The following is a 25,227-nucleotide window of genomic DNA, read 5'->3' as shown; positions in this document are numbered from 1 at the left end:
CTATCAGCTATATGTTTTTAACAGAAATTTAAGATTAGAAAGCTATTGCACCTAATTTAGTTTGCTACTTTTCTTTTCCTTTCTATTTATTTATTTTTTAATTCTCACCCAAGGACATTTTTTTCATTGCTTTTTGGATAGAAGGAGAGAGAGAAACATCTGTTTAATAGAAGGGCATCGACTGGCTGCCTCCTGAATGACTGGGGATCACATGCACCCTGGCTGGGGACTGCTGCCCCCTGGGGATCAAACCCACAACCTAGGTATGTGCCCTGATGGGGAATAAAACCTGCACCTCTTTGACTACTGGATGACTATCCAACCAACTGAGCAACACCGGCCAGAGTGCTACTGTTTCATATGAAATTATATTCACATATACGGCATACTGCATGTGCTTGAAAGAGAATTTCTCACTAATCTATATAATACATTTCATATGTCTTTTCCCAGAACATACAAATTAAGCTCCATGTAACTACCCCATCAACATTATACTAAGCCTGAAATTAGAACCATTTGTTATCAGAGTTGTTTTCCTTTCTTTGTTACTATTTTTAAATGACAGAAGCTCTACTAAAAATTTGATTCCTATTTCAATTGCTTTCCAATAACACCTGCACCAGCATTGAGTGAATACTTGATAATATACTAAAATCTAGGTGGTATTATTTCAAGTTTACTTTACCAAATGTACTTGCCAACTCTTTTTTTTGCAAGTACCATCAGTATTTTATTTGATACATTTATCTCCCAGTCTTTTTGGTTTATGCCTCACCATTTTTTTTATTTTATTTTAATCATTGTTCAAGTACAGTTTTCTCCCTTTTACTCCCATTCCAGCCCATCCACCCACCCAACTCTTGATTAAACATGCTAATAGAAAGTAATAATGCTTTCCAAAACCAGCTAATCACAAAGTAATTTAATTTGCTTTTGAAATGCATTATGGGAACTTAAGCCACAGATTCACCTTTATAATCCTGTTCTACTAAGACCAATATTAAAATAAGTTCACATTCCCTGAGCACATTCCAAAGAACAAAATAAGGAAGTAACTTAGAAGCTTGCCAGGTGGCAAAAGTAAGCAATTCAGGAACAGTCTGAAAAATGAATATCAAAGAGCTGACAATCACATCTTACTTCTGCCTTCTGTTTATTTTGATATTATTTATCAAATGTCAATGCTTTTAATCATCTGGTCTGTTTTTGATGTATTATTTCCACTTGATATGGACAGGTTATAAATAATGACCTTATTGATATCTCTACTTTCCTGTTAACCAAAGGTCTTTTCAATGACAAGTTAATTACTTCCCTTTTAACTAGAGGTATACTCTTCAAGTAATTCTTCTCTGTAGGAGAGAAGACCTCAATGGACTCTGAATGGTCAAAACATTTTCCTATTTCTGCCCTAGAATCTGGCAGGTAACATTTTCTTCTCAAAAACAAATAAACTTTTATTTTTCAATTTGTATAATGATATAAACCTGAACATTAATCTTTAATGCAATAATAAAGCACATATGACTTTAATATCCCTGAAAATTTGTAAAATGAGTCAAGGAGGTGGTTTCTCCAGGGCATTCCAGACCTCTTTATATGAATCATAAACATCCTCTAATTACAGTTTGAAGTCCAAAACAGCAATGATTTCTTCCCCTGACCTTGGGAAGCCAAAACTATAAGAATATATTCTCTTTCCACTTTTCCCTATCTAATTAACTTAGTTATCTTTTCAACTCCAATTTTCCTACAAGTCAAAAAACATTTTTCAAGTTCTTTTGAAAATTCCTCACTGTTTATTAGTCCACATGCTATCATTGCAAACAACACAGGCAGTGGCAACCAAATACACATTTGAAGACAAAGAAGCAGAAGGAAATGAAGAGAAATGGAAGCATATATCTCAAAGATGAATGTATAATAATACAATTATATTATTTAACTCAGCATTGCCTTGGGCTTATATTAATATATAGTTTCTTTTTTCCCAATAAGAATGGATTATCATACTTTTCTGAGTCCTGTATATAAATGTATAGGAGGATGTTTCTCTAAGACTTGATAAAAATTCAAGTGCTATCTTTCAAGAATGAATATTTGCAATAATTGCTGCTAGTCTTTCCAATGACAATCATACCAGACTATTGTCTCCTTCATAGATCAGAACATCAAATATACTCCTTCCCATGATGACAACAAGTTTGTGACAGATTAGACAATAGAACCTATAAGGAAATGGATGACACTTGTAAACCCCCATCTCCTCAAAGGTCAGCTCAATTGTTTCACATCTGCCCTTCACTAGCATGCCCTGGACCACATATATATATTCATTCCAGCCTTGATTATCTGGATACAAACTAGTTGGGGATCAGCTACAGATTTTCATTTCAGGTCACTAGCTCCCAATGCACACTTGGGCTACTTTACTTTCCTGCCTAGTTACTGCAGACCTAAAGAATGCAAGTTACCAGAATTCTAATATAGGCAGTCTCCAATTTACAAAAGAGGTATATTCCAAGCCTCCTTGTTTAGTTGAAACTCAAAATAAATTATACCATAGAAACAAGGTTACAAATAAATAGTGAATAGATTCATAGCTTCATCTATACATGCCTATATTAAACCTATGCATTTCCTGAACTAACAAGAGGAACTACTTTGACTACACTCAACCAGCACTTATAACATCATTTCTATGGGAAGACATATTTGAAGTTTCAACTTGGGACTCCAAGAAAATATCTCTTCTACCCATGGCAATAGGAACAAGCTGCTGAAATAATTGGGGGCAAGGCAGCAGTGGAAATTATGGTAAGAGTTTCATTCACTATTAGGACTCTTTCATGGGGTGGGGATTAGGGTTCTGAGGGTGAGGACTGTGTTGTTATACCTTCAAGGCTGGAGGCACAACTTATGAAAAAGCAGGAGTTAAAAATCACATTCATTGTTCAAATTTTCAAGCACCTTGGGTGTGCATGTGAATAATTTTCAAGACACATTTAAAGATAGAGACTTCACTGATATTCTAAGTTTCAAGTCTACAAATAGGAAATTGTTTTTTAATATATTTTATTGGTTATGCTATTACAGTTGTGCCATTTTCCCCCCTTCACTCCCCTCCACCCTGTACACCCTCTCCCACCCGTATCCCCCCCTTTAGTTCATGTCCATGTGTCATACTTATGAGTTCTTTAGCTTCTACATTTCCCATACTATTCTTACCCTCCCCCTATCTATTTTCAGCCTACATTCTATGCTACTTATTCTCTGTACCTTTTCCCCCTCTCTCCTCCTCCCACTCCCCTGTTGCTAACCCTCCATGTGATCTCCATTTCTGTGGATCTGCTCCTGTTCTAGTTGTTTGCTTAGTTTCTTTTGGTTTTGCTTTAGGTGTGGTTATTAATAATTGTGAGTTTGCTGTCCTTTTACTATACATGTTTTTTCCTTATCTTCTTTTCTTAGATAAGTCCCTTTAACATTTCATAAAATAAGGGCTTGGTGGTGATGAACTCCTTTAACTTGACCTTATCTGGGAAGCACTTTATCTGCCCTTCCATTCTAAATGAGAGCTTTGCTGGATAGAGTAATCTGGGGCATAGGTCCTTGTCTTTCATGACTTGGAATGTTTCTTTCCAGACCCTTCTTGCCTGTAAGGTCTCTTTTGAGAAATCAGCTGACAGCTTGATGGGAACTCCTTTGTAGGTGACTGTCCCCTTATCTCTTGCTGCTTCTAGGATTCTCTCCTTCGTTTTTACCTTGGCTAATGTAATTATGATGTGCCTTGGTGTGTTTCTTCTTGGGTCCAACTTCTTTGGGGCTCTCTGAGCTTCCTGGATTTCTTGGAAGACTATTTCCTTTGCCAGATTGGGGAAGTTCTCCTTTATTATTTGTTTAAATACATGCTCAATCTGTTGCCTTCCCCCTTCCCCTTCTGGTACCCCTATAATTCGGATGTTGGAACATTTCAAGATGTCCTTGAGGTTCCTAAGCTTCTCCTCTTTTTTTTTTAATTCTTATTTCTTCATGCTTTCCTGCCTGGTTGTTTCTATCTTCCTTCTGGTTCACTGTATTGTTTTGAGACCCAGTTTCCTTCCCTTCACTATTGGTTGTCCTCCGTGTATCTTCCTTCATCTCTTTTATGGTGACCTGCATCTTTTCATCTAATTTGCGCCCAAAATCAATCAGCTCTGTGAGCTTTCTGATCACCAGTGTTTTGAACTGTGCATCTGATAGACTGGCTATTTCTTGGTTGCTCAAAAGGATGAGTCCTGGGGGACTGATCTGTTCTTCTGTTGGAAACATATCTCTCCCTGTCTCTCCTTTTTTTTTTCTTTTTTTTTTCAGTCTGGTCGCTCTTGTTATGGTGAGGGGTGGAGCCTTAGGTGTTTACCTGGGCTGGGCACCCCAATCGCTAGATTGTGACGTTGTATGTGGGGACGGGTGCCAGGGCAGAAGGGAACAATGGCGGTAGTTCTGTTCTCCCGGGAACACAGTCTCTTCTCTGGGATCCTTGGTTGCGCACTCTGCCCTGGTCCACAATTGCTGCTTCACTGGGTCCACCAGCCTCCGCTTGAGCACTCACACCGCTGCGATCTTGCGTGCCCCAGATGGCTCACGCACTGAGTTCGTGCCCAATTCGTGCCCAGTTCGCGCCGAGTTCTACCCAATCACCATGCGCCGCTGCTGACCCGCGCCCGCCTGGCTCCGCCCTGCCTACCAGTCTGGGTGAACGGGTCTACTTCAACTTCTTGGCTGTCCAACTTCCATTCAGATAAATTCTCTGTCAGTTCTGTGTTATTCTAGCTCTAAATTGTTGTTGTTCTAATCTTGGTTGTGCGTGGAGGTACGGTGCGTCCACCTATGCCTCCATCTTGCCAGAAGTCGGAAATTGTTAATCATACAGAGGTGAATTATATAAATCATGAAAACTAGCTAAAGTGACTATAATTTATGGAGAATTAAATATTCAGTAAAACCAGAAGGCTTGGCTAACATCAACTATAGTGTGATCAATCCAACTATGAAAATAACTTTCAAAACTTGTGGAATTGGTGTCAGTAATTAGGAGAAAGTCCTAGAGATAAAGTCACACTCTGGGCATGGCTGTATCACTGGTGCTCTCAGCAATACAGAGGCCAATGGTATGGGCAAACAGGGACATCACAGAACATGACTTGGAGCTGCACTCTGTGTTTTCAAAACATTGTATTCTGCTTACATCTTTATTGTAAACTATACATTAAGTATGATATATAATAAAATTTGTTTAAATTAGTAAAAAAATAGCTTTAAACACTGGCCCACCTGCCTCAGTGCCAGCAAGCAAGAGTAGAGCAGGCAGCATAGCATTGGACCTGTAGGACAAGGAGCCCTGCAGAGAATGTTGTTTTTGCAGGCTGTGAAATAAAAAGCAAGCAATATTTGGGCAAAATGAGTCTTCTGCAGGTCCTGTGGGACTCTCAGAGTGGCTGTTATGCTTTCAGCCAGCGGGAGACCAGGAAAGGGCATGTTATCCTGAAATTAGGGACAGAAGTCATGCCAAGAGCACATAAGGGTAAGATGTAATAAAACCAATGCAACCTTCACTGATAAGAAAGGGGTGTCAGGAAGCTAGAGAAAAACAGCAATAACTTTCTCATTTCACAAAATAAATATCTAAGTACACATTTTCTGTTAATTCTAAAATGAATTAACTCCTCACCCAGAAATTGTAAAGTATCCTTTAAAAGAAGGTAAACCTGGAGGACGGAGAGGGTAATGGGGGATTATAGGGAAAAGGCCATCAAGGAACATGTATAAAGGACACATGGACAAAGCCAAAGAGGGTAGGTTTAAGGGTGGGAGGCAGGGATGGGTGGGGCAGGGGGGCATAGTGGGGTGAAAATGGAGACAACTGTATTTGAACAACAACAAAAAAAGATATAAAACAATAACATGAAATAGGGTATATGTCTACATTTTTTTAAAAAATCTTTACAAATTCCCTGTTTCTCAAGTGTTCAGCCTACATTGCCAAAAGATGTAAATGTAAAACCATAATTGCATAACCAATAACCAATGCAGAATTGCTAGAGAATATATTTTAAGTTCATATGGCAAGCACATTATCTTGGCAATTTTATCAATAACTTTAAAAGTAACAATCTGATAGTGTGGTAAAAACTGAGTGTGTGGTAATATATTCATGACATAATTATAAAAACTGGCCTTTTTCAGCTCTCATTTCTCACTCAAGACCAAGCAATGCGTTCCAGTAAATGATCCTCACCATCTAAGAGCCTGGCAGCACCTTTTAGCCAAAATACACTGGGAGCTTTAATTCAGCATTTTACAAAAGCTACTTTCCAATATTGTCAATAAAATGTCTGGGCTATTTTTATATACCTAAATCATCAAAAAGATGATAAACAAAATGCTTTAATTTTAAACAAGGATTTTTATGTCCCAAGGAAAGGATCTGATTTTCAAGGCTTCTAAAATCTACTAGCTTGACTGCCAAAAGCAAATTTACTTTTTAAACAAATAAATAACATCTACTTCTACAGCACTTTTTTCCCCACCTGCTCACTTTATCCTGGTTTTGCCCACTGTGATTGTTTAGATTATAATATCAGCTTTTATACATATGGAAAAATAAAATTAAAATAATTTTGTTGGGGGAAATAATTGGAACAATTGTAAAACATAAAGATTTAAAAATAAAATAATAAAAAAACGAAAATACTTTTGTTATAACTGGCGATGTCAATAAATTATTAGAGAAACCAAAGATGCCCACCTTCAGTTAAGGACATGACCATTAATGGACATTTACTGAATGCATCCTCATTATACTTTTCTTCCATTCAGTGTTTCCATGGGATCCAAATAGATACACACACTATTTCTGTTTCAGAAAGTTATTTTATTCTAAGTGCCATGGCCAACAGGTCAATGCAATGAAAGTTACCCAAGCTCTGGCAGGCGGTTCACAGTTATAACACTGTGAATGAATTACTTACCAAAAAATTGTGACTACCAAATTCACAAAAACTTGTAATTTTTCCCCATCCTTGACTATATAGTTATCTTTCATCAATAGGAAAAGAACAGATTGAACATATGATTGAAGGGCAGCGTAATGTGCCACATGGAGCAATGGGTTTAAAATCAGATGTATGGGTTTGATTTTCAGCTCTGTCACTAACCTGTTTGAAATTCTTAATACCAGCTTCAGTTCCAGTACCCACTGTCCCTAAGTAAAATAATGAATGTGAATGCACTTTGCAAATTATAAGGTAGTTTGCAACTGTAAAACATTCCCTCAATCAACAAGTTGACAATTTAACAGTCCCTTTTAAATCACACACAATATTCCATATTTCTCCTTGTACTGGTTATCTTCATCTATTCCAACACAGAAAAATTGGGGGTCACTCTAAGAAGCCCAAGTTTATTCCTACAATAGATCATTATCAATGATTCAAGCATTTTAGTTCATGTTTGGCAATTAAAGAAGGGAAAAGAAAACAAGAGACCTTATTTGAGTTTTTATGCATGTTTGATATTCTGCTCTGGTCAATTAAAGTTCTAGTCCTTGCTTGAAAATGTTTTGCTGGTAACCCAAATTTTTACCTTGGAAAGTATCACTGTTAGAATGAACATGAATGAATAATGTTTGCCAACAATTTTAGTTAACTTTAATTGAATTAATTCCTCTTTAGTCGTTATAGGTTAAATATCCCTACAACAAACGACTGTCAATTTTTTTTTGGGGGGGAGGCGAATGTTGCCAAAAATAAGTGGCCCATAATGGTGATGGAGAAATCTCTGATATATGGGAACTTTAGTAATTTATAATAAGTCCAATGCAACACAATTTGCTCTCACCACCTATAATTTATGATAAGAATTTGGCAATAATACACTGAAAAGAAGCTTACACTCCCTTCATGTTAATAAGTATCTAAAATTTCAAAAGGTAGTTATTATAATTTTCCTTGTTTTTGAATACCAAGTGTTATCATAACATTGCAAATTTGGCTGACCAATTCTCTCACTTCTCCCACAGCTGTCCTTATCCACCTATCTCTGTAATTGAAAACTCAGTGAATTTGTCACTTTAAGTCATTTCAAATTCTACACGAGATATAGCAATAAAAAAGGGCAAAAATTCATGTGGCCAAGAGTTAGACTAAACCATATAAGAAACTACATTTCACCTCCTACATGCTAATGCTCATAACCCATGTGTATAAAATGTGAACACTTCACACTTTTTAAATTACTTCATTTATAAAATGGTCAAGTTCAGGTCATATTTCTGGGTGATTTTTTTCTAATAGTCTTGAACAAAGCACCTATTTATATGCAATGTGATTGTGGGTAAATAATATTATATCTTAATTTTGTGTTACATGAACAAAGCTATAGTCTCTAGACTGCCTTATAGTCTCAACACATTTAACATATGTTCGAAACAGATCCCAACTATAAGGATCCCAACTCTGAATAACCATATAAAGCACATTAAATGAAAGTAAAAACTAGCTGAAAAGTGGATTTTGAGAACAAAGAAGTTGAATTTAGCTTTGTGTTTCCAAAGGAAGTAACAGTAACAACAATGATAATAGTTATATAATAATTCATGTACAACACTTACTATGTGCTAGATACTGTTTTAAGCACTAGCCATAAATTAAAATCACCCTTTGAGATACATAACTGCTAATGAAGACTGTGCCTTTATTCCTTCATTAAAGCTTTTTAAAAAATATATTTATTTTTTTAGAGAGAGGGGAAGGGAGAGAGAAAGAGAGGGAGAGAAATGTCAATTGCCCCTAACTGGGGACCTGGTTCACAATCCAGGCATGTGCCCTGACTGGGAATTGAACTGGCAACCTTTTTGGTTTGCAGGCCAGTTGTCATTCCACTGAGCCACACCAGACAAGGCGTTTTTTTGTTTGCTTTCTAACATGAACTATATTTTTTAATGTTTGATAGGAAGGTGAAGAGAAAGCAAAAATGGATGAAAATTATTCTACAGCTTTATATTCAAAACACATCAGAATTAACCAGCCTGTTATTACTTCACATACAATATTCTACCATATTAATTTACATTTAAATGGTAGGAAGTCAATTCCTGCAGTGAGTTCTTTCTACTATATCCTTCCTTTTAAATAGCTCAGTAAATTATGTCCCTAAATTATCCTCAGGACCAACAATTTTTACAGGAAACTAAATTAAACTGTTGAAACTTTGCATTAATATTAATCCAACAACAAAATTAAAATATATTTGTAAAGTGCTTTAAAGTTCCAAAGTGCTTCTACATACATTCTTTTGTTTCAACCTAAGCTCCAACTTCTCTGTGAAACACAGCCTGCTTGCTGTAGTCATTCAATAAAAGTAAAGTTAGGAATTTCCTCAATGAACAATATATTTAGAGGACATTAAATCTTTAAAATAGCTACAAAGTCATGTGAAGTTATTTATAAATCAGTAACCTATGCTAAAGTAATGATAATTGAATCTATATAATCCTTGGGAAGTCAGGATTTACTTAAGAAGATTTCAATAATTTTAATCTTTACTGAAACAGAAAACTATTGGAAAATATAGACAAACCTCTATGAAAACTTGATCTTTCCAAAATACCACAGGGACACAGGTAGCTATGGAACACCTACACCAGTATCATAAAGGGTGTCTTCAGCAGTTAGGCTCAAACAATAACTTGAGACCAATTTTCAAATGTACTTTAGAGAATAAAATAGATCTGTTCCTGAAAAGCTGATTATGAATTAAATTCTTGAAAATAGAATTTATATTTCAAATGCATGGCTTGTGTAATAGGGATGATCATGTTTGTGCATGTGCATGGAGAGGGGCTCAAATTTAAAGGACATCTGAATGGAATCCTCTAGCAAGCCAAAGCATCCTTTTGTCCTTTTAATGATCACTCCTTAATGTGTCTGTGCTGCAAATGTGAGTATTTGTATGGCAAATTCTCTAAAGTAGGGGGAGATGGGGTGGGGGTGTTACACCTGAACTAAATAGGAAGCTTGTTAGGTGTCTGTTGTGATCAGTCCCTGACTTGTTCTGCCTGATCAAGCACAGTGGGCAGAGATCCAATCACAAAAGCATTCCAGAAAGCAAGCAAAGCAAAAACATTCACTAAACTGACTACTGGAATGAAAACTGCTGCAGTTCACCCCTTTCCTTCAATGGGAAAGCACATTCTGCTAAAGAGGGAAGGCACTTGAGACTATGGAGACATCACCTTCTGAAATTATTTCTTGAGAATGTCTCCAGACACACTGATAACGACCTTGCACAATGTACACAGATTTACTCAAAGTCTTATTTTCAACTCTAACAGTTCCTACTCTTCCTTATTTCTTCCTTAGGAAAAGTAACCCTTTTAAAAATCTTCACTGTTGCCAGGTAGGCTGCCCTTAAGGTCAGGTCTTCCTCTAGCCTTATTATCTTGCTTTCCTGGATTTCCCAAAAGACACACCAATTAAATGTTTTAAACACTTTTTAAACCTTTGAAATAATATTCATACCCATTATAAACTTTCACTGTATCCTTTGGGGAGAGTTACATGAAGAAAAAAAAAAGCACAGAAAAAAAAAAAAAGCACAGGCACTGACTTGCCTGTCAGTAATAGAGAGAGGCAATTTGTTCTCTGTGTAAAAACAAAACAAATCAACACAAAAACACATTCTGGAGCCAAATATGCTCTTCTCTTAATCACTTGTTGTTTTGAATTATTTATGCTTTGTGCTTCCCAGACATTCATGGTAACAACTGAGATTTAATCTTCTTGGTAAATCGTAGTAAACTAGCATAAGGATGACTGCTTTTTAAAAAGTAACTTTCAGGGAAGAAAGTCATTCTCTCCTAAATGCTACCAGTTGATTATTACTCCTCAATATTCTGTGTTCTTATTAAAACTCCTGCAATTAACTATGGGTATTTGTAGAAAAACACCTTTTACTTGTTGATTTGAAAATGAGTTCATGAGATTCAATTCAAGGTGACCTGTTTGCATAAATCCTTAAGCGTAGGAGAAGGATGTTTGAAAGCATCACAAGTGATAATCGGTACTTTCCAGATAAAGAAACAATGATTGGATTAAACTTAAGTTTTTCTGTAAACATCAGAGAGTATTACATGCATAATTAAAACTGAATCCTATTTTCCATGCTAAATAGGCATCAGCTAATGAAATATTAACTCACTTTTCCTTAACACCGTAGACATAGTAGCACATCGATTCATTAAGCAATAACCATCAACTTTAGGGAAATTCATTCTAAAATTACAAACCTCTTTGGGGAGAGTCGAACTACTTGTCCTCAGGTCTGGCAAAGTCATTTCTCAAGTAAGTGTTGTTGTCATCAGAATCTTCTCTTTCTGGGGGTCTCGGCACTCCGCAGCGAGGTGGTGGGGTGCGAGCCACAGCTGCGGCCATAGCCCCATCAGCCTCATTCTCACCTCCAGCAAGATCTGCAGCAGGGTTTGGGGCTCTAGGGTTCGAGCCACCGGCAGCAACCTGGGCACCCCTTACAGCTTCAGCACTAGCAGCATTAGCAACAGGTTGGAACCAGAGGACACAAGCAAAGTTAAATCCAGCAGCTGCCTCAAAGCCTGCAGCGGCTGTGCCTAAGCTCGGAGCTGCAGCGAGGGCGGAGGCGGTGGCTAAAGCATGGCCCACAGCTAAGGTTGGCTCAAGGACCACAGCGGGGGGCCAAGGCTAAAGAGGCGTACAGGTCTCTCTCCAGGCACTCTGTTGGGAAAGCTGAGACAGCAGCTCTGGCGGAAGTAAAGAAAGTTTGCGAACAGCCTTGTGGGTGCCTTCTCTCTAGCTCTTCTTCCTGCAGTAGCCTAGCTACAGTTGGTAGTTCGGAGCAGTGGCTAGAGAAGAGAAAAATGTCCATACAGCACTCAGAAAATGGGTCGACCGCATAGATTCGACCTGTTTCGGCATCATAGCAAATGGCACACTCAGCAAAAGGCAAGGCTGGTGTCATTGCTGGGTTGAACTTCAATGTACTCACACCCTTCCTCATTAGCATTGCTACCTGTAGCACTGGTAAAAAGAGGCAAAAGTGGCCACCTAGCACCGTCCAGAGAGAAGCGGTTGGCACCTGGAATAGCTCGTAAAATATTTGAGAGGACATTTGCTGGATTTCAAAGTGGCACTCTGAACTCATTATTCATGTAATGAGAAAAGGCTGACTGTCTGGGGTTAGCAATTATGCCCCATGACTGTGGCAGTCCTTGAGTAAAAGGGACTGGCATATTGCTACTTCTTTTAGTGAAGTCAATGTTGACACAGTCACTAGAGTTGTCAGCCTCTCTCTGCTCACATGTGGGCTTTTGTGGTTTGGGCTTGACTTTATTTCCTTTTGTAATAAAAGAAAGTCGGTTAGGTCTCTTAGCCTTGTCCTTGGGGAACCCATCATCTGAAGACTTTGAAGATGACCCCCAATCTCCAGGCTTTGAGAATGACTGAAGGGCAGCTTCAAAGCCTTCCACTGAAGGCTTTGGGGCCCCTTCAGATGATGGGGCCCCTGATAGATGATGCTTCTTTGTCTAGGCCTTTCCCCAGAAGTTTTCCAGATAACACTGACACATACTCACCGTGGTCACTCTGTTCCAACAGGGAGCCATGAAAAGGATTTGGCAGAGAGAAGTAGGAGCTCCAACTTTTGGAGGAAATGTCCCCCTCAGGATTTCTGGGGTTTTTGAGAATTGCAACAGCTCCAGGAGCCATAAACATGTAATCACTGTCACTCTCATTGTCCTTAGAGTCACCCTCTTTATCAGGATCAGGTGTTTTTGGAGGACTTGAGGCAGGTGGTGGGCTTACTCTGGGAAACATCATCATGTACCCATTTGAATCTTCAAAAGAGGGTTGAGACTGGCACTTTCTTGAAGTAGAAACATTTTGAGGAGCCATTGGCATATAATCACTAAAGCTTTCAAGAGGGGAAGCCACGCCTGGCCTCATTGGCACATACGGGTCTTCCTCATTTTCAACAGAAGTTCTGACTCTCTGGGGGCCACAAGCTGCACCTTCTGGAGTCTCTGCATATTTGACTTCTTTGGCTACTTTGCATTCTTTTGCAACTGCTGTGTCAGTACAAGAGTAAACTTGGAATCTTCCCCCAGATTTCCCTTTTCCACCAGTTGCTCCAGCTGGCTGGGATGGAGATGGAGGTGGAGGTGGTGGAGGTGGTGGCATTTGCTGTTGCTTGTTTTGAATAATTTTGCCCCAATAAGATAGTTTCTTCAGAGATTTTTTACGTTCAACATTGCCATCAGAGCCTTTCCCACTTCCTGATCTTTTGCCCCCTCCAGACTTCATGCCACCACCTGATCCATGGCCATCTCCTGGTCCCTGGCCACTGCCTGAGCCATGCCCACCACTGGCTCCCTGGCCACTGCCTGAATTGTGCCCACCTGTGAGGCCTTGGACATCTCCCGAGCACCGGTTTCCTCCTGCACCATGGCCCCCTGAGCCTTTGCTACTTGAAATTTGACTACCACTTGAGCCCTGGCCACCCCCAGAGCCCTGCCCCATGCCTAAGCACTGGTTTCCTCCTGACCCCTGGCCAACTCTTGAGCCCCAGTTGCTCATGGGCATGTAGTTGCCTGTGTTTCCTTCCTGACCCTCTTGGCCTTGAGGATTGCCTTTTCCCACAGAGCTGCCAGAACCAGAACCAGATGCTTTAGAAAACAGGCAAGCTCTGTCGCTGGGGGCTTCTGCGGGCTGCAGGGCAAGCACGGGACTGGGTGATAGGGTCCAAAAAAACCTGGCTGGCACTGAAATCGGTCTTCTGGACCTGCGCCGTCTGGCCAGGTGCAGTTTTCTTTGCCTGGAGTGGGGCATAGACTCATGGGGTGTTATGTAGCGCCTGGTGAGGATCATCTCATCTTCCCCATCACCCATGGCCCTGAGGTGGCAAAACTGCTCAAAGCGGGACCTTCTGAGCCAGCCGCCAGGTTCGAGTGGCATCATGTCCAGGTGCCTACTAGTGGACAGCAGGGTTAACAGGTGGGCCCTGATGCTGACGCTGTAGCTGCGGCAGCGGGCTCTGTATTCGTCTGCACATAAGGCTCTCATCTTCTCCAAAAAGAGCTCATGCATGTTTTGAGCCACTACACAGTCATCAACCTGCATCCAGAGTTCCCCCGGACCGATGACTGTGGACCTGCCTACTTCTAAGAAGAAATACTGTTCAGAGTGCCCGCAGCGACGGATGCTCAGGAGCTGGACAACCACGCTCGCCACTTCGGTATTCAGCCTCACAAACACAACCTCCTCATCAGTAAGACAGAGTCGGAACACGCCGCTCAGCTCTTTTCTATGCCCCAGCCCCCTGGGTTTGACTATTACTTGCCACACATCTTTGTAGAAGGGTGGCTCCACAACCGCTGTGGCGGCCAGCACCGCAGGCTCTCTACCTGGCTGCACGCTGGGCATGCCATAGCGGCAGCGTTTGCTCTGGAGGATGAGGCGGCTGAGCAGCAAGTACCAGCTCTCTTGCTCTGACTCGTTCTCAGCTACCATAGCAAAGTACTCGTCCTGGGTGAAAAGAGCGATGAGGTGTTGGTACCTTGCATCCGCTCGCTGGCTCACCGAGAAGCACTGGTACAGGGTGATCACGCGCCGAGGTGGGATGAGCGGGGGGACCACGGCACCCGAGGCTGACGCTGCTGCTGCAGCCGCTGCTGTGCGGACACTGTGCCGGAACTTCCTGGCATTTTCATAGTATTCCAGCCGAGCTGGGGCATCTGCGGTCTCGAGTTTGAGTACGAAGTAGCGCCTGTGCCCATGCTTCTGCTTCCGCAGGTACCCACGTTTGCAGACTTCCTCGCCTACGGGAAGGTCCTCCTCATCGGACTCGGAGTGTGACCGGGAGCCAGTGGTAGTGGAGAGCCACATGGCTCCCGGACAAGACAACCTGGTCCCAATGAGTGCGGTTGGGGTTCCCAAGGAAAGAAGTGGGGTGGTCGCCACCGCAGCTAGAGCTGCCGTTGTAGTCCCTGGTGCAGTTCTCAGTCTCCTCCTCACTCGGTCTCTGAAGGAGCAACTCGCCATGGTGATGCACAATGGTTTTAAGGTGAGTGAAGGGGGGGGGTTCTGGGGAGGGAGGGCTTGGGTAGAAGAGGGCGTCTACCCTGGACCGCCCGCGCAGCCCTCCCGCCTCAGCCCTCACCCACTCCACTCCCAACACTCAGCGGAGGGCAAAACCACACGTGACCGCAGCCTCACGCGCTGGCCGCTTATGCTCCAGCTACCAGTGCAGTGGTGGGGCACAAGCTGCAGCCAACAGAAGTATACATGGGAGGGGGCGGCAGGCTTGAGAGATGGGCCACCTCCAACCCAGCCTAGACTGTCTATGTGAATCTCCTGGCCTGTGGGTCCCTAGGGGACCTACGGGAAGAGGCAGGGCCTCTGGGCAAGCCGGCCCTAACGAGGAGTCACAGAAGGGCGGGAGAAGGCCAGGAGGGGCGTGGGAGAAAGTGACCGGTGATCCCGTCAGGGTGGCAGCGCCACTGCCCAAACTCTATTGGCTGCAGGATGCTAGAGGTTGTAGGAGGGAGCAGAGTGCAACCGCATCGGGCAGAGCACAGGCAGGAGAGCTGGCACAGAAGCAGAAGGGGTGGGCAGGGCAGGGGAAAATAATGGAGGAAAATGGGGACAACTGTAATTGAACAACAAGAAAAACAATTTTAAAAATAAATGAAATAAAAGTGAAAAAAAAAAGAAGCAGGAGGGTTTGTTTATCTGGGAAATGGGAGCCAGGTGAAACTGTTGCAAGGTTCTCATTGGATAGGGTGGCGGGGGCCAATGGAAGTGTCTGGCAGGAAGGCAGCCCTGAATTAATTAGTTTGGGGGGGCTAGGAGAGGAGTTTAGGGTGAGGGGGCGTGGCTTGGGTGGTGGTGCGAGCTCCGCCTTCTGGTTGTCGCTCATTCAGGCTGTAAACAACCCTTTCCAAGTAGCTGTTAATGGTAGTAATAAACCCGTGTAAATCCATGAGCCTCGGTGACCCGGGAACAGAACCGAAAGCCCTCTTTTTCTCCTTGTCCTTCACATAAATTCTCTATTCCCTGTCACAGTCTGGCCGCTCATGGTGAGCGCCCTGTGAGTCTTGGGGGAAAGTGTGGGCATCTCCCTGGAAACGTGTTAATGACCAGGGCTTTCAGAGCTGCTGCCCACCGCACTGCAGGCACTCCTGAGCCTGCTCCCGCTCTGACAAAAGCCCGCGGCTCTAAGGCATAGGCATAATAGTGATGCCTTAGAAATGAATATAATCTTTAATCAGAGCACATTTCTAGACCAGGAAATGCAGGTTGGCCAAAAGATGGTGTTTCTGGCTCTTTGATTAATGGTGACTGAAAGCACAAATTTGGGGACCTGCAAAGTATACAGCCATCTTGAAAAAAAAATCAGACTCGAATCTTACTGAAAAACACCAGTGTTGAGCTGGCGTGATATTTTCTCGCGGGAGATGCTTTGAAAGGCTCCTTTACGAGAACTTCACAATAATAAGTTTTTCTTTCCTTGAGTGAAGCTGAAAAACTTTAGAAGAAAAGCTTCTACCTAGAACAAAGGATCATACCAAATACATGTCATAGAATATATTTCACATCCCTCACATCAAGAAAAGATTTTTGCCGAATTTCAGTGTACAACTTGACACTACAAAAATAAGAACTACTGCATCCCATATTTCTGGAAAAACTGCTAGAGTGTAAGTGCAACCTCCTGAAGTGTTTCTCAGTCTTCCATTCTCTCCTCCCTTCTCTGTTTGTTTTTCACTAGGATTTTTGGAAATGTGTCGATATTACATTAAAATGTCAAAGGAGTGACCATTATTACAAAGACCCAATTGGGCTCAGGGAACGGGGTGGGGTGTGAGACATGGTATTCCTTTCTAAAAGTATAAAATGTTGGTTCATCTTTGCCATAGAGTAGATGCTGCCAAGGATATTATTTATAAAATATAAAAGTAAACTAAGCTATGTATGCATCATAAAATAAACCCCATCTCTGCCCTCTTAAGAATTTGTTCTCTTTTGGAAACAGAATCACAATAAACATACTTCAATGAATGGTTTCTTTCCAATACTCCCATTCAGTGAGAAAGAAATTGGTTTTGGTCGTCCCTGAAATATTAGAAACAATCATAACATTCTCTCTGATGCCACAGGTGTGTAAGGACAGTATATTCACAGATGCTAGAGGCAGCCATGATTTCTGAAAAAGGCTAGAGACAGAATGAATGTGGATGCAGAGGAAGCCCTGACTGGAGCTGCTGCCTACATGTTTCAGCTGTCCAGTCACATAGGTAGAAGATTCCCTACACTCATAACTAAAATTATAATGGATAAAATAATTAAAGATGTTAATAATAGATATGATAATTCACAAGTCTTTCCAAACACAAGGTTTTGCTTTTGACAGATATGTTTTTAAAACAAGGTAATGCATTTGCAAGTGCTTTGAGTAAAAACATGACATTTTAAATTTTATTGAAAAACATTAAATGGTATGTTATGTAAAATTTGGAAAATACTGAAAACAATGGGTTTTAAAATCCTCATGTTTTTATAGAATTTTTCATATAGAGTGGTAGGCTTACAATGTATATATATATATATATATATATATATATATGATATTGCATCTTGTTCTTTTCCCTTATATAACATGTCCCCATAGTTTTACTGATGAACCTAAACATCATTTAAAATGCAGCAAAGTATTCCCAGCAGCTGTGTATTAGTACACTTAATCATCCCTCTGCTTTGAGTTTATTCAGGTTGTTTGTATTTTTTCAATATTGTAAGTAATGCTGCAATGAACATCATGTACCTATTGCTTGTTTTAATGCTTAGAATTGTTCCTTTCAGATGGGAACCAAGGAATGGAATTACTGATTTAAAGGGTATAACTATTTGATGCATTATTTAAAAAATATATTGTATCACCTTTCCCTGTCACCACACTGATGGCCAGATTGAGCATTCCTGTTTTCTAAAAATTCACTGAAAGTGTATATCAAATGGTATTCCACTGTTCTTTTCATTTGCATTTTTGCTTACTAGTGAGTTAAAAAACACACACACGTATATATATATATATTTTCTGACAATAGATTATCTTGTGTTTCATGTTCTTTACCTTACCTATTGAATTCTTAGTGTTATTTCTGGTTATGTGTGACTTGTTTACATAATAAAGATATTACAACTTTTTTGTTGTTGTTGCAAGTTTTTTCCCAGTCTGTTGATTAAAAACAACACATTTAAACTTGATTCTCTTCTATTTTGAAAGATGTGTAAATTTGGCAAACTGAGGTTTGTAGTGCAGTTTAGAAGGGAGCTATTGACAAACACAAATGTCACTATGATCATTTCCAACCTTCTTTTAAACTACCATATGTTTAAGTTTATATGCTATTGTAAAGAGAAAACTTTGTTCTCATATCAGCAAAATATAAAAGTGCATCTAAACTTCTTAATTTATGTATCACTCTTAAACAATACTTTGTAAGACATTCTCTACTTTAGGGTCGACCTCTAGGACTAAATAATGTATTTTAAAAAGAAGTAGGAAAATAATTTTAAACAATTTCAGTGAAGGATTAACAATGCTGATAATTTGTACTCAAAGTTTATTATTATGCTGCAACAAACTGGAATTAGAGATGCAGTGAGATGTTTCCTAGAGGGATTTTACTCTGTATATCTCCTATAATAGAAGAGAACTGGGCAAATATTAGTACTTGTAAACAGGGAGAATGTGTAGGTAGAATAACCTTATTTTCTTTACATAGCTTAACCAAATCTCAGTTCTAAAATTTGTCCAACACTGAAGCTGGAAGAGACCATCATTACAGAATTGTACTAGGTGGTACAGCTTGTCTGACATGTATTTAAACTTTAATCTTCCTGGGTAACTTAATGAAATAAGTCAGGTTTCCTTGGACAAAATAAAGTGGAGGGCTCGGACAGACATCTAAATGGTGTAGGCAAAAAGTCCAGACTTTGTACCTGGGCTGAACTCACCAGAAGGTTGCTTTAATGTTCTACTCTTTGGTTATAGAGTCCTCTTAATCCTTTTTGTCTGTTTATTTGTTTGTTTTTATATTTAGGACAAGTTATCCCAGAAAACTAAAGTTTTTTCCCATATCTAGTTATAATTTCTGTGAAGTTTGGACTCTGAACCAAGAATCTCAAACATTTTTAAAACAACTAATTAAAAGTAATAAAACCAGCAATATTTCTTATTTGTTTGTCAGTTTAGCTGAGGGGGTGTGGGGAAAAGCATTTCAGCTGGTATTTTACACCTAGAAATTAAGGTAAATGGACAAACACAGCCACAGTGTTTTAAACCAGTTTCCATCTAATGAAGAAATATGCCTTTAAAGGGGTTTGCTTTTGAAAGGAATGTTCTGTGACTCCTGTTTTAAGAAAGCAGTTGTTTAACTAATTGAGTAGTCAGTAGTAATAAAAACTCTTCTTTTTTCCTCATATATATGATCATCAGTATTCTAAACTCTACTTAACTAAAATAAAAAATAGATAATAGATGTAGGGATTTGCTTACCTTAAAAATTAAACTGTTGCATTAAGTATGGACATTATTTAAGAGAATAAAACCTAAGAGGAAAAAGTAACCAGTATAAAAGCACTATTATTCTTGCCCAATATATACATCGTACTTTAAGTAATAACTATAGTTTTTGTGGGCTAACACTCAATTATGTTGATGAAATGTGCCTTCCTTGATATTCAACAATGATGCTAGTGATTATGATTGCTTTTTCTGTGTTTAGATGTAAATAAAATCATAGATGATGAACGATGTTTTCTGCACTATGCAGGAATTAGGGCAGCCCTGTGGTTTATGGCTGCAGCCACCACTTGCAGATGATGGCTTTGCATCTCGGCTTGTTTCTTCCTGTGCTATTGAAAACCTCTGTTGGAAAAAGCTACCCTCAAATGCCTCACTGCTGTATACAGGAAAGGTCTGTTTGCTGCATTTGTTTCCATGAAGTCTGCAGCTAAAGTAATTAGAGCAAATTGCATGGTTTAATTAGGCTCTTAAAGCTTCCTTTCCCTGTTATCTTAGAAGACAACTAAAAATTAACTCAATTAAAAATCAAGCTTTTCTTCCCACCTCCAAAAGATAAAACTTTGATTTCAAAATAAATTTTAGTATGTAAACTAAAAATAAGACCAATAAAATCTAGCATATTTCAGGTAACTTTCCATGATTTCATACCACATACATTTTCTATGTTAATATAAATGAACAATAAAAAAATTAGCTTTATGCTATTCTTTATTGGTATATAGCAGCCTTGTTCTTAGTGTTGAAAACATTATCAGTTCATACTGCCTTGTCTTAAAAAATGAGGACCCTTATTTTGTAAATTAAATAGGATCTTTACCTGACTAAATTTAGTATTTTAAAGGAATTAGTATTAGAGACTTGCAGTTTTTAGACAACCAGCTATCATATTCAAGATGTAATATGTATCATGGTTATCATCAATTCCTTTTCTTTACTCCTCACGTGGCCCTGCAATATCTGTCAGTTTGAAGTCTTTCTTTCATTTCCATAGTCACAATCCTGGTCCACAACTTAATCAACTCTACCAGGTTTGCTGAAGTATCCTCTTAAACTGGCCTTACCCTTCTTCAGGGTCTCTATAGTCAATAGAATGTTTCCCCTTATATTTCTCTTGCATTATACCATTCTCTCCTCAAGGTTGTATAAAGTGTTCCCCCCTTCCTCTTTCTTCTGCTCTGTCAGAACTAAACTCCTAACCCCAGCATATGTTTCCCTCTTCCCAATTGACACCACAACCAATATCCTTTTTCACACCCTTGCTGCAAACAACCTATTTTTCCATTTTTCCAAATTCACAACTCACTCCATTACAGTACATTCTTACTGCCCACACTTCTAGATAGATTGGTATCTTTAGGATATTTTGCATATGGCTTTATTTCCACTGTTACTTAGGCCATTTTTCATGTCTGAATATTCTCCCCTTCCCAATCACCAATTAATGTCAATCATCTTCCTCAAGACCAAGCTTCTCTTAACTCACATAATCTCACTACAACCACTGCCCAATTTTCCTAATCATTGCATGTATTGTACATAGAGCTAAGGATTAAGTAGTTTTTCATTTATATATTCATAGCATTGTTAAACAGCAAAATTCTTAAAATGACTAATACTTCTCTATCACTTTAAGTAGCTAATGTCCTGGACCTTTCACAACCACTCTACCCACATCCTACCCAGAAATGTTCTTACTCACCTAATTGTCCTGCTATGTCATCCCCTCCTTCAGGACCTCCCACCTCTCCAATGTTCAGCCACAATAAGGTTAACTACAGGCACAGCAGTGGATTTCCAGGACCCTACTCCAGAACTTTGACTGGCATACATTCTGATTGGTAGGCTTGTACTACACAGGTTGTTAAGCAGTTAAAAGTACTACCCCTAGAGATAACTAATCCATGAGTTGGTAACACTGTTCTGGACTATAAGTATTATGAGGACCAGGACTAGGACTACTTAATATTCACCTTTGAATCCCTAATGCTTAGTACAGTGCCTGAAAAGTAATCAATACACGTTTGATTGAAGAAAGGAAGGGAAGGGGGGGAGGAAAGGGGAGGATGGGGAAGGGGAGGGGAGGGAGCCAGGTGGAAGGGAAGGAGAAAAGTATAGAAAGAGGAAAAAAAGTCCAAGGCATGTTTAAATGACCACTGCAGACTACTTCCACCTCCAGATTACATTTAATGGGTGCCCGCACTCCCTATTACTGATGGCAAGACTTGGTGACTTCTGCTGGCGCCTCTTTCTCCTCAAAGAACTATGCCCATTTTATTCTCTAATTTATCATAGTTGAGCTAATATTTTCCCATACATATCCCTTTCCCATCTTGGGATTGTTGTCAGAAGGCTAAGGAAATGTCCTTACCCTATATTTCCCCTCCTGTCTCTAGTTCCTTTTGGGAACACAGAGGTATTTCAATACTGATCATGTTGGGTGATAAATATAAAATTAGTGCTGACCATAAACATAGAGTAATGGTGATGATAAACCTTTATCAAGGAAGAATACATCACTTCTTCCCCACCGATAGAATGTAAGCTCCATGTGTTCCAGTGTGTTCTTCATGTATTCTTACCATGTGTTCCTAGTGCCTAGAATAGTGCCTGATACATAGTAGAGAGCTTCAATAAGTACTTCTTTAATGGGTGAATGAAAATGAAAATATGTATATCTTTTAAAGTTAAGTTAGTGATACCTCATCAAACACAAGCACTCTTGATAGGGATCTCTTTCAGAATCTTCAAAGAAACCTACATCCACCTGTTTTAATTAAATATGTTTTTCTCAAGCATTAAGATTCAAAATGTGTCCAGATATATTTACAAACCTATTTCTATATTTTAGAAAATATACAGATATAATTTTCATATATTGTGAATTAAATGAGATTTTTTTAGCAAATCTATAAGTTCAGTTAACATTTATAACATTTCTGCTGGTAGGATGTTTTCTAAGTTCAAAACAACTGCCTTACAAACTACTTTTGAAATTTAATCATTTTTAGTTTCATGATTCTGCGTTCAGTCTGTACTATCAGACAATTATTTATGGATTGTAAGTACTTTTCAGTTGCCTCATTAGTGGGTGGTTTATCTTTTTCATTGTTTTGTAAGCCCCCCTGAAGGCAGGGATTATGTTTTTCTACTTTTGTTCACTGCTTCAGGGTGCCTAGGACTGCATTGAACTCAGTAATTCCGTGTTGAATGAAGGATTTTACCAAAATGTGAAGTACTACATAAGGTGATGATCCCAGAAAATGATGTATTATTATTTTTTAATAATGAAATACTATTTAATGCTATTCTTCCATATTTAGCATCACTGCACTTGAGAGTAATGTTAGAGACTATATTTTGTTTATACTTGTTAAGCATTCCTACTTTGTCAAACTTTTTCACATGAGGTTTATTAAAAATAGCAACAATACAGGACAATAAATCCTAATTATGAGAACATCAGGAACATACTAAGTTTAAATTGTTTCATTCTTAGTTAATTATATGTTCCCTTTTCCCCTCAAATACACTATTGAGAGCATTATGAACTATTATATAAAAAGTTAATTTGGGTCCACAAGAGAGGAAGTAGAATGTTTGTGCTTATTTATTTACTTCTGGACCTTTTCCTAATTTGGGACTAAGGAATCAATAGAGAAAAAAGGATGGAAAACTCTCATTTTAGATAAAGGAACAACAAGGAAATTTAGATTGTGTCTCATAGTAAACTGCTCCCCACCTTCCGTGAAAAATACCTTGGATCTTACTTCATTTTCTTACTTTATTTTTATTTTTTGTAAATTTTTTGTATTTTTTCTATTACCATTTAACCTCCTTATAACCCCCCACCCTGCAATCACCACACTATTGTCCATGTCCAGGAGTCCTTTCTCCTTTTGCTCAATCCCTCTACCCTCTAAACTCCCCTCAACCCCCCACCAATGGCTGTCATCCTGCTCTCTATGAGTCTGGGGTCTTATTCCTTAATCGGAGTGATGGTTATGTGGGCATTCATCATGCAGTTATTATTTGAACCGCACAATGCTTTTTATATGCTCTTCCATATATATGATATATTTTACAATCAAAGAAAAGATACCTTAAAGAAAAATCTGGTCCCAAGAGGGAAACATCAGTATTTCACATTGATTCAAAATCTGGAACCAAGCATAAACCATTCCTTCCTTTTGTTAATTAGCATTCAGAAAGGAATAATGTTAACATTTGAATAGAAAGTTTAAGAAATAGTTATATTTGCATCTGAAAAGAGGTGTCCCTTGGAAAATGAAATTGGTGCTTTCAGAATTAAAAATACAAAATCCAAACTGAACAAAATGTTTTATCTACTGAAAAAAAATTTCTTTAAACATAGCTTCAAGGTCCACCTGAAAACTTTTGTCACATGGTTCAGCACTCCTCTGGAATCTTTGAGGTGTTATAGAATCAAAGCTGAGAGCACTCCAAAAAGTGAGACATGTAAATTGAGAAACCCTATTCACAGTACCTAATAGTATCAGGGAAGATTTACTTTTATCTTGTTTGTTCTCTCTGATTTTACCCTCTTTGTATATGTGTGTGAAATATAATAGCAGCTTGTAATGTAAATTTTTTTCTCGTCAACAAGATTGTAAATTTTTTGAGTACAGGGATAATCTGTTGTTTTTCATACTCCCTGAAGGGTATACCTCTGTGTTAGTCACTTAATACTTTGGCTTGATTTGCAAATGCATACATGTCATATTCTGATAGCTTGTGACTCCTTTGTCTCATCCATTTTAAACCCAAAAGAATGTGCTGGAGAATACAAGGATCACAGTCTCCTATTTTGTAATGTGTATGATCTAGAGGCAGTTATAATCATTAATTGTGAGTTTTAGGATATTTGTACAATTAAAAAGTTTGACATATAAATGCGAAAGCAGCATGTGATATGGAAATCTTTTAAACTATTATTAATTCAACAAATCAATTCTGGAAATTTTTGGACATGCAGGAAAAGTTTAATCTTTGGTTTTCTGACTCTAAGTTAAAAAAGAAAACTTACTAAAACTATAGGCTTATCCCAAACAGAAGAGGCTTATGCCAAGCATGACCCAATAGAAGAGAAATATTTCTTTAAATTTATATTACTTGAAGTTGAAACTGATTTTACTATACAAAATCTTTCTGTGAATTGAAAGTTTAATATGTTAAAAATTAATCATCATCTGTGACAATGTTACAAATTACTTTTAACAACTGCATTGTAATATGTCTAACTTCTAGGTGTTATCATTCAGTTTGCTAACTGTTAATATTTAATGAAGATTGTACATGTGTGATTTAAATTTGTTTTATAATTTTAAGTACTCATACTTAGCAGACCACATACTTATAAGTCAAACTTCTTTCCTTAATTCATTAGGCCTGCTCACTAACTAGTAAACCTTTTTTTAAGACTTGTTATGCCATAATAGAAGCAGTATTTGATAAGGACCAGAATGTTGCTGTTTAGTAATAAGGACGGTGTGGAAAGAATGTTATATTGGAACTTAGGAAAGGTGGGTTTTAGTATCATTTCTGAAACTTACT

General features: G+C 38.9%; 1 protein-coding gene across 1 annotated transcript; it reads right to left on the bottom strand.

The window, feature by feature from the left end:
• Positions 1 to 11,318: 11,318 nt before the first annotated feature.
• Positions 11,319 to 15,123, bottom strand: IRS4 (insulin receptor substrate 4). The gene is given in 4 exon segments (XM_028523404.2): positions 11,319 to 11,744; positions 11,746 to 12,043; positions 12,045 to 12,565; positions 12,567 to 15,123. Coding segments are annotated over 4 exon segments (3,786 nt in total). The 5' UTR covers positions 15,108 to 15,123.
• Between the last annotated feature and the right edge of the window lie 10,104 nt (positions 15,124 to 25,227).

The sequence above is a fragment of the Phyllostomus discolor genome, chromosome X (genome assembly GCF_004126475.2).
Source record: "Phyllostomus discolor isolate MPI-MPIP mPhyDis1 chromosome X, mPhyDis1.pri.v3, whole genome shotgun sequence".
In the NCBI taxonomy this organism is placed as follows: Eukaryota; Metazoa; Chordata; class Mammalia; order Chiroptera; family Phyllostomidae; genus Phyllostomus; species Phyllostomus discolor.
Note: the sequence above shows the minus strand (reverse complement) of the source record. Positions and strands in the feature narration are given on the sequence as shown.